Here is a 17833-nt window from a genome sequence, read left to right as displayed (position 1 = left end):
TTTAAGTCTAAGAAAAAAACCTAATCATATCAGCCAAACTTTATCCTCTTTGCATTGTGGTGAAAACCACAATCCATATGTTATTCATTAAAAGCTAAAGCTTCCAGGGCAAAAAACAAAAAGAGAAACTCAATTCAGTTCACAGATTTATTCTGTCTGCCTAAATCCTGTTGGCTTTCTTATTTATGAACTGCTTTTCTTTCTATTTTATACTCTAGGCTGTCTCCCATCATTTCAAGCTTAGTATTTACTATTTTGTGGAACAGAGAAGAAAACAGTGGTTAGGGAAGGCAGTGGGCTTGGCTGCCAGAAATCTGATCCCTTCCAATGAAAGGAGCCAATGAATTAACATAATAACCAGGGTCTGGAAATACTATCTGTAAACTCAATTAGGCAGAAAACAAAGAATTTTATTCTTTAAATGGAGAGGGCTAAGACAAGACTCAATTCTTATACTATTATATATTCCTCTGACTAAAAGATTAAATCATCCTATTTTTTAAAAAAATTCTTTATGCAAATAAACAAATAGCAGAATTATGAAACATGTTGATTACATTTTCAGACACAAATTTTCTTTTAAAACAAGCTCTGAAATGAGAAAACTAAATTACTGTCATTAAAACTCTCAGTTTTTAGAATTATGAGTCTTAGAGAAACAAATTGTTAGGTAAATTACCAAAACTTATATGCGTTTTTGATGAACAGAGCACTACTTTATAAAGGAATCCGCAATACTTCCATTTTCCAGCAGTTTTTATGAAATTAGTTACTTGACACATTTAGGGAAAGAGAAAGAAGAAGGCAGAAGTTTCATGAATATTTTCTCAATGGGATAATCATCTTATATTCCTCATGGCTCATTTGCCGCATCCTTATATTGGCATGAATTGCAAAGAAAGTTTACTGAAGTATATCTGCAAGTTTCACTTCATACCCCTGAAAAGTAAATTTAAAGTCTGAAGAGGAAAAACCGATATGTGGAATCAATATTTTGTATATCTGAAATACAAACATGAACAACTTTTTTTTTTTTTTTTTGAGATGATGGAGTCTAGCTCTGTTGCCCAGGCTGGAGTGCAGTGGGACGACCTTGGCTCACTGCAACCTCCACCTCCTGGGTTCGAGAGAGTCTCCTGCCTCAGCCTCCTGAGTAGCTAGGATTACAGGTGCCCGCCACAATGCCTGGCTAATTTTGTATTTTTAGTAGAGACAGGGTTTTGTCATGTTGGTGAGACTGGTTTCAAACTCCTAACCATAGGTGATCTACCTGCCTTGACCTCTAAAAGTGTTGGGATTACAGGCGTGAGCCATCGTGCCCAGCCAAGCATGAACTTCTAAAAGGTCAAATTCTTTATGGTATTATATAATCTATAAATTTAACATTTTAAAAGTTTAGAAGATGCCCTCAAAGCTGAACATATTTCTGAGAAAAAAAGGAATATTCAAGAGATTAAGACAAGGCATAAACTGGGAGAAAAAATACTTGCAAAAGACGTATCTGATAAAGAACTGTTATAGAAAAAAAAAGGAGAGAGCTCTTAAAATTCTTTAAAATAAAATGAACATGATTTTAAAAATAGGCAAAAGACCTGAAAAGATACCTCACTGAAGTGACAGCTAGTAAATAAACATATAAAAAGATGCTCAACATTATTTGTCATTAGGGAATTACAAGTAAAATGAGATACCCCTACACACCTATCAGAATGGCCAAAATCCAAAACACTGACAACACTAAATACTGGCAAGGATGTGGAACAATAGGAACTCTCATTCATTGCTAATGAGAATGTAAAATGGTACAGCCACTTTAGAAGACACTTTTGGCAGTTTTTTACAAAACTAAATGTACTCTTACCATACAATTCAATTCAGCAATTGTGCTCCTTGATATTTACCCAAATGAGTTGAAAATTGATGCCTACAAAGACATGCACATGGACGTTTACAGCAATCTTATTCATGAGTGCCAAAACTTGGAAGCAACAAAGACGTCACCCAGTAAGTAACAGATAAACTATGGTGCATCCTGACAATGGAATATTATTCAGCACTAAAATGAAATGAGCTCTCAAGTCATGAAAAGACATGAAGGAACATTAAGTGTGTAATACTAAGTGAAAGAAGCCAATCTCAGAAAGCTACTTAGTGTACAAATCTAACTACATGACACTGGAAAAGCCAAAACCATAAAGACAATAAAAAGATCAGTGGTTGCCACGGGTTAAAGAGGAAGGAGGAATGCATAGGCAGAGCACAGAGGATTTAACGGCCGTGAAACTATTCTGTATGATAATACAATGGTGGATACATGTTATCATATATATTTGCCAATATACATAGAATGTACAACACCGGCCAGGCATGGTGGCTCATGCCTGTAATCCCATCACGTTGAGAGGCCGAGCAGGTAGATAAGGAGTTGAAGACCAGCCTGGCCAACGTGGTGAAACCCTGTCTCTACTAAAAATACCAAAATTAGCCAGGTGCAGTGGTGGGCACTTGTAAACATAGCTACTCAGGAGGCTGAGAAAGGGAGAATTGCTTGAAACTGGAAGACGGAGGTTGAGGTAAACAGATCACACCACTGCACTCCAGCCTGGGCGACACAGCAAGACTCCATCCCCCTTCCCCCCCCACCCAAAAAAAAGGTCACACAACGGACATAGAGATTAAACAAAGAAGAGACCTGTGTAATCAACTAACATACATTAAACCAATTAAATTTCCTAACCATCAATAAGAATTTTTATAAAGCAGCTAGATGGAGGCTATTTTAACAAATCCAAATCTAGCCGCTCTTCCATTTGCTCAAAATGCTACTCTTTATGCTTACATAAATTGGTCCAGTTTAAAACTGTATGAAATTAAGAGCTGGTTTAATTTCAACATAGGCATATTTTAGTTTATACTTCTCTCGTTTTATTAAAGGATAATCCTTGCTAGCAGCCTTCTGAAGAAACAGAACTGATCATGATACCTCTTTTAGAGTCTGAATATCATCCCTGGAACAAAACTGGAAATGAAAATGTTTATGTCAAATTGCAAGACTCCTAATATTTTTATGCTTCCTGTGGGTAATAAGCTCTTTCTCAGAGAGCTCTATTTGTGTCTACTATATTTAAGCAAACACCGTAACTTTTAACTGGGGAAAACAGAAATTGTCTTAAGCTCAAGGGGTGTTGTATAATACAGGAAAAATAAATAAATGTTTGCTGATACGTTTAGATGACATACTTAGAAGACCTCCAATAGTTTATTTATAAAGGCAACGCAAATCTACATTCAGTGTTTACGGCACAAGTTTAATACAAAAGACAAAGCTTTATTCATCTCATGTTCTGCTGCCAAAGTCAGGTGTTAAGTCTTCTGCCCCATATCCTTTGACTATCCCTTTCTTCACAACTATACTAAACATAAGTAAAAAACATCTCACACATGTAAAAACTTAAATTTCTCTCCGATACCTTCTCTTAAAAGAGCAAGAGACAATCTACTTTCTACTGAAAAATTCCTATGTGGCTATCAATAACCACCAAATGCCAAACCTCAAATTTACATAAAGGACAAAAACTATGTGAATATCCTATGATTAAATGAAAGCCAACACTGTGGTTACAAAGTGTTACAACTTTCTCTATGCTGTAAAAATTAGAATACTTACAGAAAGTGCTACTGTTGCTAACTTGTTTCTTCAACTGAGAAGCTTAAGCTTTGTAGGTTCAGAACAAACCCAGTTGAAATTAAGGGGCTAAACACGGGTTAATAATTCCTTCAGGATCTAGTTGATTTCATAGGACTGCAATACAGTTATGTAAATTAAAATGATTCAAATAGAACTTGGAGTGATATAAACAGTTTAAGGGTCATTAAATAGTTTATTATGTAACACTGCTTAGAATCAAAATATAGTTATAGTAACAACTATAGCTGATCGAACAACGGGAGTCTGAGCTACTACTGTCCTTATATGCAAATGTTTTTCTGTAAATATATGTGACCTTCCATACTGGAGGGTTCTGCATTCCCAACCAAACTCAGATAAAAAATAACAGTATTCTCTGGATGCAAAATTCCCTATACAGGCCAGGCATGGTGGCTCACACCTGTAATCCCAGCACTTTGTGAGGCTGAGGCGGGCAGATCACCTGAGGTCAGGAGTTCACAACCAGCCTAGCCATCACAGCGAAACCCCGTCTCCATAAAAAAAATACAAAAATTAGCTGGGCGTGGTGGCATATGCCTATAAATCCCAGCTACTCGGGAGGCTGAGGCAGGAGAATTGCTTGAACCTGGGAAGTGGAGGTTGCAGTGAGCCAAGATGGCACCACTGCACTCCAGCCTGGGCAACAGAGCAAGACTCTGTCTCAAAATAATAATAAATAATAAAAATTTTTAAAATTTGCTATATAGAGGACGACTTTTCACATCCAAGGTCTCAGGACCAACTTCAGGACTTGTGTATGTATGTGCAGGTTTTGGTATCAATGTGGGTCCTGGAAGCAATTCCCTGTGTATATACGAAGGAATGACTGTGGTTTATTTTTAAACTTTTTGTTTTTTTTGGCAGGGGGATAGGGTCTTACTCTGTCGCCCAGGCTAGAGTGCAGCGGTGTGATCATGGCTCACTGCAGCCTTGACCTCCCAGGCTCAGGTGATTCTCCCACTTCAGCCTCCTGAGTAGCTGGGACTACAGGCATGCACCACCATGCCAGGCTAATTTTGTATTTTTTGGTAGAGATGGGGTTTCGCTATGTTAGGCAGGCTGGTCTTGAACTCCACCTGCCTTAGCCTCCCAAAGTACTGGGATTACAGGCATGAGCCACTGACCATGTTTATCCAAAACTTGCAAAAAATAACACTGCCTATGGTAGGAACTTTGTTTTGTTCACTGCTGTATCTCCAGGGTCATAAACATTGTCTGGCACATAATAGATACTCAGTAAATATTTGTTGAATGGATAAATGAAGTTATTTATTCTTTTCAATAGTTTCCAGTTACAGTTAGAGAAAAATAAGGCCTCGGTGTGGCTTGAGTAATCTGGCTCCTCCTGCCTACCTCTCCAAACCCAAATCAAGACACTTGCACTTTCATTAATGCAACTAGGGTGACTCTGGCAAAATGGTCTTTTTTCAACTTCTCAAACATGCCAAGCTCTTTCCCTTGACCTATGTACATGGAACACTCCCTTAAGCCCCAGGCTGGCTTCTTTGCATCCTCCAGGCTTTAGCTTAAATGTTACCCTCCTAGAACCCTCTGATCTCATCATCTAAATAAAATGTACCCCTAATCTTTTCCCCAGTATGTTCTACTCGTTTCCTTCATAGCACTTAACATGATTTAGAACTTCTTTACATGCTTGCTTGTCACCATTTATCATCTATCTTCATAAACAGACTGTGAGCTCCTGAGGGTGAGGAATAGGTATACTTTATGCAATGTTCTATCCCAGCACCCAGCAGGTCACGGCTCAGTAAGTATTGTTGAATTGGCAATGAAAATGGTAAAATGGTAAACTTAATCTGAAAGCCGTGTATAAAATGGATTGGAAGGGGGACGGGTAATAACAAAGAGCTAAGAGTGAGCCTGTAGTAGAGTGGTGGTAATGGGAATGCAACAAATGGGTGAGCTCAGTAAATCCTGCAGATTAAGACAAGCTTCATTATAAACTGGAGACATTAAATGAGAAGGAAGGTAGCAAAGATGATCAGAGGGTTCAAACCTGGTAATTAGGAGAATGTCAGCATCCTAAACAGAAACAGAAGAGATGATGACTGATATAAATTATGGAGCCCAGGGATAATGGAGGTAAGCTAAACACCTGTGGGATTTAAGGTGCTTGTAAGATGTTGGTGGTCTTCCAGGAAATGCCTAACAGCTGTTTGGAAACGTGCTCTTGGGAGACAGATCCATCTAGAATAGAGATCCTAGTTGAAGATACATGTGTGGAGTCTAGGGAAAGAGAGTAAATAGAGAACGAAGAGGGGACAGCTGAGGAAAAGGGAAAAAGAGCCATGACCAGCTTAGACTTCTATACTTCCCTGATCTTTAAATTTCTACCAGCACGCATAGATCTGCTTTAAAAAGAGAAACTCAGGGTAGAGAGAGGGTCCCACTGCTGACTTTGTTAAAGGGTCTTTTCTTTGAGCTGCTTCTTGGGGAGATTTTCATTTTGGTCTACCATCTTCTTTTATAAATGTACAAGGTTAGAAAGAAATTAAAGCAAACAAACCTCAGATACAGTAACAACAACTTAGGGACATTACCCATAACTATGTATATTTTTCAGAAATAAGTCTGATATTCTTGAATTTAACATTATTTAAATAAGCTAATGAAATAAAAACACGACTTAAAAAGAGGTAGAAAGCAATTCAGCTTCCCTACTGTATTATTCCCTAGTTAATGATGACAATGGCTAAAATATTTTAACTGGATATAAAATACCAGCCCAGTGAAAATCTGGCTGGACTGATTCAAAACATTCCAAGGGCAGAGAACCAGGCAATTAAAATTATAGCTTCCTCCTCTTCCAATTTGACTAAGTTAATATTAACTAAGATTCTGTTTACATGAGTAAATGTTTTAATTAAATGAGGAGGTAATAATATAAATAAGAACTAGGAAGCAAAGTCTGCTAAAGAAACCCAGAGTATGGACAACCATTAGTAGTAAAAGCAATGCTTTTTAGACTTTAAAATGCAATAGTGTCAAACTAGAAAAAGTGCAACACACTTGGGAAAATTAGGCATTTACAAAAGTTTAAAAACTAGTGAAAATTACTGAATATATTTTATACTCTCAATATTGCCTGACAGTCATTAAGATCAGTAAATAATTACCGTCTGTAAAAGAAAAAGTATCTCTATTAATGACAAAGATGCTAGAATAAGAAAATAATAATATAAAAGCATGATCAAAAACAGAAATCATATTCTACCTACAAGGCAGTAAATAGTTACATGCATGTGGAAAGAAGTATCACCTTGGTCAGCAAATGAGAAGGTTTTCCTGCAATGTTTCTCAGAAGAAGGGAGGTTTCCCTGTCCAGATAGGAGTGCTTGTTCAGAAAAGAGAAAAACAAAAACAAAAAAAGGCAATAACAGAAGTCAGTGGAGGTTTTATGTGTTTAAAACATAAAGTAGACAAAGCAAGAATGATTCTCTATAATTAATCTCGTATCTTTTCCCTAAGTTGAATGAAATATGTCCACAAAGAAAATGTAAAAAAAGAAAAAGAAAAGGAGCAGGGAGGTAAAGACATCACCGTGCCCATAGGCGTGTCCCAGCTGACTCCTGCTGATCCCTCCCTCTTTGGGAAATGGGTAGTACATGCAAAGACTGCAGAGCCAGTCTGCCTTCTAGGCCAATGCTCATGAACGCTGTGCACAGCACACAAATAAATGCATGTCAGAGACCAATGACTAAACTTCCTTTCTCTTGTTAAAGCCTATCAAGACCTATATGGCTTTAAATAGTATATTTTGATTAGAATAAGATGACATCATTTTTAAAAGCTTCTCCAAGTATTTCTGGTCAATTCAATGATAGCTGCACCAAGAGGAAAAATATTCATCAATATTTTGCCTAATGGATACACCTGTTTTCAGTAAAACTTTATTAACCCACTCATTATTATCAGAATAAAAATAGGAGTACACCGCACAGTAAAGAATTTGCAGAGCAAATGAATGACATGAACAAAATATTCAGAAGCATCACACACTTAAATTAATTCAAGTAATTGTTTTTGTGAAAATAATTTGTAAATGGCATGCATGGAACTTATCATTCTCTCCTTAATAACTTTTCAGTAACATGTTGTAAGATAATACAATTGTATTTTATTTATCCTTAAATTGTAGTTGTTTTGATATCTACATGTAATTTGGACTGGCCTCTCATGAAAAAATTCCAAATTAGTATTTAACAGTACATAGTTACTAATCACTATTAAAAAAATGTACAATACAGCTGAGTAAAAGTATAGAAAATATTGTGTTGTATTTTATAAACGTAAATATAGGTCAAGTTATTCTTGGAAATTCTTTGGAAATAAACTAATGCAAATACTAGAGCAGCAACCCCTGTAAGAAAGTACATGGTCCCTAGAACTTTGGGAGGCCGAGGCAAGCAGATCTCCTGAGGTCAGGAGTTTATGACCAGCCTGGTCAACATGGTGAAACCCCATCTCTACTAAAAATACAAAAATTAGCCGGGTGTGCTGGCAGGACTCTGTAATCCCAGCCACTCAGGAGGCTGTGGCAGGAGAATCGCTTGAACTTGGGAGGCAGAGGTTGCAGTGAGCTGAAATTGTGCCACTGCACTCCAGCCTGGGCGACAAGTGAAACTCTTGTCTCAAGGGGGAAAAAAAAAGTACATACATGGTCATAGATAAAATACACTACTTCAAGATTAAAAACATGTTACAGAAGATAATACAATCTTTGCTTACATCTATACTATGCTAAGCTTGCTATATGGTATTTTATTGCCTGCATTTTTAAAGCTGTGTTTTAATGCAAGGTAAACTTTGTAAGCATACCTGTCCCTCTCACCCATTCCTTATTAAAAAAAGAAACCTAACGTCCAATTTTTTTAATTGGACATATTCATCAAGATTAGCACTAACAAAGTCAAACAATAACAAGAACATAGAAAACTATCCCTAGGTCCTCATTTAACTAGATTGTATCGTCCTCTTAAAGGTAAGACTGATTGGCTTCTCCATAAAGACACTAGGTAAGTAGTAATTTCTGAAAATGCAATTTAGTTTGAGGTTAATGCTCAGCCAAGAAGTGAGGGAATTGGGAAAACAAAGAACAAAAGCACAATTTACAAGAGTAGCCATTCTTTGGTTTCTTTAGTTTTCTTATTTTTGTTTTTTTTAGGACAGAGTCTCCCTCTCTCACCCAGACTGGAATGCAGTGATGTAATCTCAGCTCACTGCAACCTCCGCCTCCCAGCTTCAAGCGATTCTCCTGCCTCAGCCTTCTAAGTAGGTGGGATCACAGGCACGGGCCATCACACCCGGCTAATTTTGTATTTTTATTAGAGATAGAGTTTCTCCATGTTGGCCAGGCTGGTCTTGAACTCCTGACCACAGGTGATCCGCCCGGCTTGGCCTCCCAAAGTGCTGAGATTATAGGTGTGAGCCACTGTGCCCAGCCACATTTCTTTACTTCTTTAATAAACTTGGTTTCACTTAAAAGTAAAAGCAACTATAACTTTCATTGCTCTTATTCCCATTCATTTTTAGCTATTCAAATATAATGGGGAAAAATGTACTGTTACACAATTACTATGTAAAACATGTAACATGTATTTTAAGAAATTATTTTCTTGAAAACTTACTGCTACTTATCTAAGTTACTTTTTTAGAAAAATGATCTCCAAGTGAGTAGATTATCTATATTCAGATAATTATATTTCAAATTAAAAAAAATAAAATCTGCCTCAGGCCATCAAAACAAAGTATGATTTGGTAAATGTAATTCCAAACATCAAATTCAAATTTAAGCTCTTAAAGAAAAACCACAAGATTTCATCAGTTCTCAAACTCATGACCTCAAGACTTCAAGTCACCAAAAAAACTGATAATTTGGTAAGTATGAGGCAATGATATTTAACTGTATCTGTTTAATGACACAGAAATAGAAGTCCATTTTGAAATATTAAGATATTTAAATAGCTTAAAATAAAAAGAGGGTAATCATTATGGTTGGTGGTCCCAAAATATGCCACATTCAAAAAATGAGACCACAAACAATAGCTAAACATGATCATAAATTATATCCCACATGGATGGTTACGTAGCTATTCACTATTTAGTTACTAGCAGTGAGGAAGGCCAGATCTCCAGGTTTTATTCAAACTATAGGATATTTGTAACAGAAACAACAAACATATAGAAACCAGAAGCAGCAGACTCCACTGGGCATGGTGGCTTGAACTATAATCCCAGCTACTCAGGAGGCTTAGATAGGAGGACCACTTTTGAGCCCAGAAGCTTAGGGCTGCAGTGAGCTAGGATTATGCCACTGCATTCCAGCCTGGGCAACAGAGCAAGACCCTGTCTCAGAAAATAAAGTATCTTCCTCCAACTGGTACCAGTCATAACATTGATCCTAGAATTCCTTGCTCTTCAGAAAAAAGGGATGGGGTAGGGTGAAACTGGTTACTGGATGGATGCAAGAGGGATGAGAAGAGTGCTGCACAGCTGAAGGACTAAGGAGAGTAAATCATGTGGTTTTAAAACGACACAATTTCTACCAGGGCCATATTATCAGTGAAACATTTTAAACTGCAGAAATTGTGGTTTTGGGTCAGAAACAAGTTGCGTATTTTTCACCCTTGATTACAGGGGAAAAAATCAGTGCTGTGTCTTTGTGGGTTGCTCTGCTATGGAGATCAGCAGTTACTGTGACTGAGTAAGGCCATTCTGTTTAGAAATATATTTTAAACGTTTAGTTAAAAAAAAAATTATGGTTTGGGCATGGCATCCAATCAGCCTTCAGTCTTGGTTTATGTTGCGAGTTAACAAAAATGCATACAGCTTCATATAAACAGGGCCTTCTTATATTTTCTTTTATTTACCAACTATAGACACAAAGTCAGGAGCTTATTTTTAATCCATTTTATTGATTTATTTCTCTTTTCCTCTTCATTTATTCAACCATTTTTTAGGCTCCAACTTTTGAGCGTAGAACCATGCCAGCATTAGAGATGCAAAGGTGACCAAGATGGGCATGCCTTGCTTCACAGAATGTAGTCTAATAGGGAGATGCAGACCAACTTGCAACTACAGAACAGTGTGTTAAGTGGTAGGTGAGCAAGGAGACAAGTATCTAACCCCAAATTAGGGGCTTAATAAAGTTAATTCTGAAAAAGCTACAGTCCTGGAGGATGATTAAGAGGCTGCTGGGGTGGCGGTGTGAGGGAGTGTGGCAGAGTAGAAACAGAGGGCAAAGGGATATTTGAGACCAATGGTTCTCAAAAGAGGGTAGTTCTGCCCTCAAGCGGAAATTTCAGAAAATGTTGAGGACATTCTGGGCTGCCACAATGAAGAGGAGAGGGAGAGTTACTGGTATTTATTGGGAAGTCAAAAATGCCAGATGCCTTGCGAGCATGGTACAATGTCAATAACAACAGAAGTCCCACATTCCACATGATTGTTAAATATCCTTATACGGAGAGTCGTAGAGATGGGAAATCTTGTTTACAACAATCTGAGCTTAGAATCTAATTTCATTTTACATCTAAAAAGTGTTTTTGCATGATTTTAATATTGAATGAATTTTCCAGGAGTGCTATTACCCTCTAAAATAAATTGAAAGAAGTCTGCACTTTCTTTTGTTCTGAGTTTACAAAGAGCTGCTCATAATGTTGGAAAATAATTTCACCAATGGAAAACTAGCTTAAAATAAGAGTTGACAGCACCACAACTGGCAGTGTACACTCTGCCACATGTCAGCAAATGATAAGTTAAAAGCTAAATAATATTAAATTAGTGAAAACATGAAATTAACTTTATTAGTAAAAATTGTTTTAAAATATTTCATACTACTGTTGTCATATTTAAAATATATAGCACAGAAGGCCAGGAATGGTGGCTCATGCCTATAATCCCAGCACTCTGGGAGGCTGAGGCAGGTGGATCAGGTGGATCACTTAAGGTCAGGAGTTTGAGACCAGCCTGGCCAACATGGCAAAACTAAAAATACAAAATTAGCCAGGTGTGGTGGCGCAGTCCTGTAGTCCCAGCTACTTGGGAGGCTGAGGCAGGAGAATCATTTGAACCCGGGAGGCAGAGATTGCAGTCAGTACCACTGACTATAAAAGATGGCACCACCATACTATAGCTTTAGCAACAGAGCAAGACTCCACCTTAAAGAAATAAAATATATAGCATGATGAAAAATCTACACTGTAAAATATCAGATATCAAATGATTTTATTACTACCATCTCATCCCACATTATAACACTGAAATTATTTTGTCAATACAATTACAAATAATCTTATCTCATTTGCAAGAATTTTACATGTTCCCATTTTCTCTACTTGTCTATAAACTGTCTCAGCACATTATCCCTACTTCAATTAAGATTATTTCCCTTTTTCTCATAGTATATACAAATATGTCACACATCTGCTATCATTTATCATAACATGTTTCACTTCTGGGGTCCACTTATATTTCTGTTCTTTTTCCTATACTTCTTTAAAAAAAAAAAGCCTTCTGATCTCACTTCTCTTAAACCCAAAGTTCTTGATTATAGGTAGGTGTAAGGTTTGACTACTTCATTATGTCTTTTAATAGTGGCAGCTAAGTATTTACATACTGAAACAGATACATTACTTTATTATAAATTATGTTTTCAATATTTCTCCTTCATAGGTGTTGGGGCATTACATTCATATAAAAAGTAGGTATGTAAGTAGGTTATATTATTTACAAATTTCACTTGAACAGTAAAGATGGTGTTAGAAATCATCACAAAGGTAATTTAACATTTTGTTAGCCACACTAATTTTAAAAGTATAAAAGAAAACACTGAAATATTCATATATTTTAGTTAACCAAAAATATCCGAAATTTTAACAAGTAATTAATACAAATAAATTTTGTGGTTTTTGTTTTTTGAGTCTTGCTCCATCACTCAGGCTGAAGTACAGTGGTGTGATCTCAGCTCACTGCTATAATCTTGCCTCACTGCAGCCTCCGCCTCTTGAGTTCAAGCAATTTTTCTGCCTCAGCCTCCTGAATAGCTGGGATTACAGGCATGTGCCACCACGCCTGGCTAATTTTGTATTCACCATGTTGGCCAGACTGGTCTTGAACTCCTGGCCTCAAGTAATCTGCCTGCCTCGGCCTCCCAAAGTGCTGGGATTACAGGTATGAGCCAACACACTCGGCCATGAGATTTTTTTACATTTTTGTTTCATAGTAAGTCTTTGAAGTCCAGTATGTATTTTATCCTTACAGCACACCACAATTTGGATTAACCACATTTTAAATACTTAATAGGCACATGTGGCTAGTGGCTACCATACAGAACAGTACACCTCTGAAGCATCCAGATTTGCCAATCACTGACCAAAGAATACATTTTATTAAGAAAGAAAGTAGGCCTTCAGTTAAGCATCAGTGCAGAATCATTCCATTTGGTATCTCTGCTGTGAAGAACAATTAAATTTGTTAGTATCTTAAGAAATTTACAAAAGCTCTCAGTTTCAGAATAAAGAAGGCATGTTGTTTCAGGTTCTAAAACAAAAATTATCTACATCAATTATGCCACCACCTACATAATCATACCAGGAGTATTATTCAATGGTACCATATCTAAAGTTGCTTATTTGTTTTGTTAATAAAATTTATTAAGTTTAATTTTTATTTGAAAAACTGAAGTTATATGAAAAGGTTTCATCATCTGGAGTTCTAACGAATGCTTTCCTCTTCATTAAGTCACGCCATGGCATGTTTATAGAACTTACAGGTGTCAGCTCAGCCTGTTCTTCTGTGAAGTCAATATGACGCTTGGCCTGCTTGCTGGAACATCTCAGAGAAATAGCATGCTGTGAAAATGGAGTAAGGAAGAAAATGATAGGTAAAGGAGGTGAAACGGGCAGCTCTCATTACCATGCAGGAAGAGAAAAAGATCAATGAAGTGAAACAAAACAGTAATGAAACAAAATAGTAATGAAAAGTTGCATGCAATTACCTTTCATTCTCTTATATGCAAAAATTATAAAGGTAAGACCCAGATGATCCTAACCCTTGATAATTTAAGGATAACCTCACTCCACTTCTGGACAGTAGAGTTCTATGAAATAATTGTGCAGAAACATTATGTCCAATACCAATTCATGCTAACAAACCTCAACTGGCCCTTAACCACTGTTTGGCAGTGCTCTTAATTTTTCCCCTTATGTTATGCCTGTTCTAAGTCTCTATGTTCTTCAAGCTTCTAGCTTCCCTCTTCCCTCTCTTCATATGACTGCACTTCCTTCCATGTGAGAAAGCTACACCCATTTATCATGAGGATCTTCATTAGAATGTACCTTGTAATTATACCCATATTTTTATTCTTCCCTCAAATTCTAGATGAATAAATGTGTTTTGTTTCCCCTTCCAAAGCTAAGCATGTTCTAGATCTCATTCATTCCCCCTCCTAAAGAGAGAGTATCTTTAGTGTCTGATACTCAACTAGATCAGTCCATTGAGGGTGAGGAGAAGAGGAAAGTGTTCAATTCTGGGTACTGTCCTCTTGTTTCTCCTCTCCACTGCCAAATTCCCTGAATTCATGCTAGAAGGTGCCTCATCTACTTCCCAACCACTCATTTATCCCTTAATTTCTTGCAATCTTTCTTTCCTAAAGCCTTCATCCTTTGAGTTACAATGTATTCTGTAATTCATTCTCAAAGTCATCAAGAACTTTTTAACGAAAAAGGTTTTCTGTTTTTTCCATCATAGTTTCTACCACACTGTACCAAAATCACTTGTCTGGTTGTCTATATCCTCCCCTCCACCACTCCATACAATAAATTATCACTTCATAAGGACATTGTTTTTTGTTTTTTTTGTTGTTATTGTTTTTGAGATGGAGTCTCACTCTGTCGCCTGGACTGGAGTGCAGTGGCATGATCTCAGCTCACTACAACCTCCGCCTTCCGGGTTTAAGCAATTTTCCTGCCTCAGCCTCCCGAGTAGCTGGGATTACAGGCGCTTGCCACCACGCCTGGCTAGTTTTGTACTTTTAGTAGAGATGGGATGTCACCATGTTGGTGAGGCTGGTCTTGAACTCCTGACCTCAAGGGATCCACCCACCTCCACCTCCAAAAGTTCTGGGATTACAGGCATGAGCCACTGTGCCCGGCTAACATTGTGTATTATATTCCAGTTTTATCCCTTACATCCCACCACAGTGCCTAGGCACTCAAATATTTACAGAATGTATGAATAACTTTCTACTTGACCTTCATGCCACATGCTTGAAACCAGATCAAGATGGTTTTTGTTTTTCCCTCTGTATTTTCTCATTAAACATATTCTGTTTCAATGACTACATCAACAGGAGGCCCATCAAATCTATACTGCCAGTTTCCCTTTTCTTAGGAAACAGATACTGAAGTATTAAGGAATATAAGGGAATGATAAATGCAACCAACTCTCAAAGGATTCAGGAAAAATAAATACAGACATAGCACAATAATGTGGTAAAATGTTAAAAATTACATGGCTAATGAATTTCATGAGTTCTCTGTACTATTCTTTAAAGGTTTTGTAAGTATAATATTTCAAAATAATTTTTTTAAAAAACATCACTTCTTTCTAGACTCCATCGTGCACAAGTGTCCATCATATTTTCAAATGCTTACTGGTTAAACTTTTTAAAAACCTAAATCTGGGCTGGGCACAGTGGCTCACGCCTGTAATCCCAGCCCTCTGGGAGGCTGAGGCAGGCAGATCACTTGAGGTCAGGAGTTCGAGACGAGCCTGGCCAACATAGTGAAACCCCGTTTCTACTAAAATTACAAAAAATAGCCAGGAGTGGTGGCTTGTGCCTGTAGTCCCACCCAGCTACTCCGGAGGCTGAGGCAGGAGAATTGCTTGAACCCGGGAGCCAGAGGTTGCAGTGAGCCGAGATGGCGCCATTGCACTCCAGCCTGGGCAACAGAATGAGGCAACAGAATCAAAACAAAAAAAATATTAAATCCGAAGTATTCAACAAGAGATGTTAAATGTAAAACAGTACAATGGAATACTAGAGCTATTACGCAGTATACCCTTACCAGAAAAGGATGTATGTGAAATGACAAAAACAATACAAAATAGTAAATAAACAAAGATTAAAAATTTATGTTACAGTAACATGAATAAAAGGGATTATGGAATAATATAGCTTTTTAATGTTAATTAGGTCCATTTCCATAAAGTACCTATTTTCTTACCAAAAAATATTATCTGCTCCAAGTCTAATCTTTGCCTACTCTTTATCACTACTTTCATAAATCTAAAAGCTGTGCTCAAAATATGTAACAAAAAATGTCCAGTGAGTCTCCCACGGGGAAAAAAATGAATTTAAAGGTCAATTCTCTATATAAATTTTGCTATAAATTTTCTCAGTTTTGAAACTTTCATTTGTATTACAAAGTGTTGTATCATTTTGTTTGATAAAAACTTTCTATCAATCTTACAAAAACTCACCACAAATCTCTGCAAAGTTACGAACCACTACTTTCTTGAACTGAATCTATAACATGTTAAAACAAAGTGCCATTTACAAGCCAGAATCCTTGGGGTGGGATGGGAATGCACATACTAAAAAGCATTGATCTGGCCAGCCGCAGTGGCTCACGCCTGTAATCCCAGCACTTTGGGAGGCCCAGGCGGGTGAATCATTTGAGGTTAGGAGTTCGAGACCAGCCTGGCCAGCAGGGTGAAACTCCGTCTCTACAAAACATACAAAGACAAGCCAGGTGTGGTGGTGCACGCCTGCAGTCACAGCTACTAGGGAGGCTGAGACACGAGAATCGCTTGAATCCAGGAGGTGGAGACTGCAGTGAACTGAGATTGCGCCACTGCACTCCAGCCTAGGTGAAAGAGTGAGACCCTGTCTCAAAAAATAAATAAAATAAATAAAAACCATTTATCTGAACATAGGAGCCAAACCACTATAAAGAAATGGCCTTGTACCAAAGTAGTGGTTACAAATAAAACACTTCCTTGTGACAGCTAACACTTTAGATTACAACCAGAAAGAAGTGGAGGCTTATGACCACTCATTAGTGTTTCAATAAAATACATTTCCCTCATCTTTACTAACACGTGTATGCATTTTCCACAAATCGTATGTCGAAAGTAAGAATAGCATGATGGTTAAGAATGGAGACCCCAGTGCTAGAGTGCCTGGGTTCAAGCCCCGGCTTGGCCATTTATTGACAAGGTGATTCTGGGCCTATGATTTAACCTGTTTCCTCATGTGCAAAATGGGGATAATCATAGCATTTATCTTCAAAGGTTGGCATAAAAATTATGAATGATTAATATTACTACTAAGAATGGGAACTGCCAGCCCTCATCTTAATTGTATTTAAGCTTTATTTAGCTTAGAGCTAGAAGTTAACTTAATTTTACTTAAAATATTGAGAAAAAATACAAAACCACCACAAGATGGGGATATTATTACATACATCTCCTCTGCCTTTTTCTCTCCTGCCTATGTAGTTCTGTCTCTAGGCCCGGCTCTGAGAGCACTGGCCAGTCTACTCGTCTTGATTTTCCTTCAATTCTGTGATGAAGTAGCGTAATATGGTGGTATGAGCTCTACAACCAGTATGTTTGAGTTCAAACCCTTAGGCAAGTTATTTAGTCTCTTTCTACCTCAGTTCCTTCCATTGTAAAAGAGGGATAATCGTGCCCTCCACAAGGTGTTGGGCTCTGCACAACGTGTGTTAAGACATAAAACACAATGGCTAACAGAACAAGCACTCAATTTTTCTGTTTTGCCCCCTTTCCTCTTTATTCTGCTCTCCTTCTACTGGATATTATATAGCCAGTAAATTTGTGAATGTTTTAAAACATTTCTTTTGTTTTATAGCCCCTATTCATTTTAAATAGATGAATATATTTCTTCTTTTTTTTTTTTTTGGAGATGGAGTCTCGCTCTGTCACCCAGGATGGAGTGCAATGGCGTGACCTTGGATCACTGCAACCTCTGCCTCCTGGATTCAAACGAGTCTCCTGCCTCAGCCTCCTGAGTAGCTGGGATTACAGGTGTCTGGCACCATGCCAGGCTTTTTTTTTTTTTTTTTTTTTTTTTTTTTT

The 17833-nt window shown here is 37.5% G+C and overlaps 1 protein-coding gene across 6 annotated transcripts in view; it reads right to left on the bottom strand.

The window, feature by feature from the left end:
• Positions 1–17833, bottom strand: part of LOC108537209 (ras-associated and pleckstrin homology domains-containing protein 1) — a 101745-nt gene that overhangs the window by 22266 nt on the left and 61646 nt on the right. For 5 of the 6 annotated variants that reach the window (XM_017884377.1, XM_017884375.1, XM_017884378.1 and 2 more), the window contains 2 exons: positions 13501–13581; positions 6990–7064 (listed from right to left, as the gene is read on the bottom strand). In XM_017884377.1, coding sequence (XP_017739866.1) covers positions 6990–7064; positions 13501–13581 — 156 coding nt within the window. The remainder of the gene's footprint in view (positions 1–6989; positions 7065–13500; positions 13582–17833) is intronic. The other variant, XM_017884380.1, reaches the window with a different exon arrangement.

The sequence above is a fragment of the Rhinopithecus bieti genome, unplaced genomic scaffold, assembly GCF_001698545.2.
Source record: "Rhinopithecus bieti isolate Rb0 unplaced genomic scaffold, ASM169854v2 scaffold_14229, whole genome shotgun sequence".
NCBI lineage: Eukaryota > Metazoa > Chordata > Mammalia > Primates > Cercopithecidae > Rhinopithecus > Rhinopithecus bieti.
This window is presented reverse-complemented; position numbering and strand designations above follow the sequence as displayed.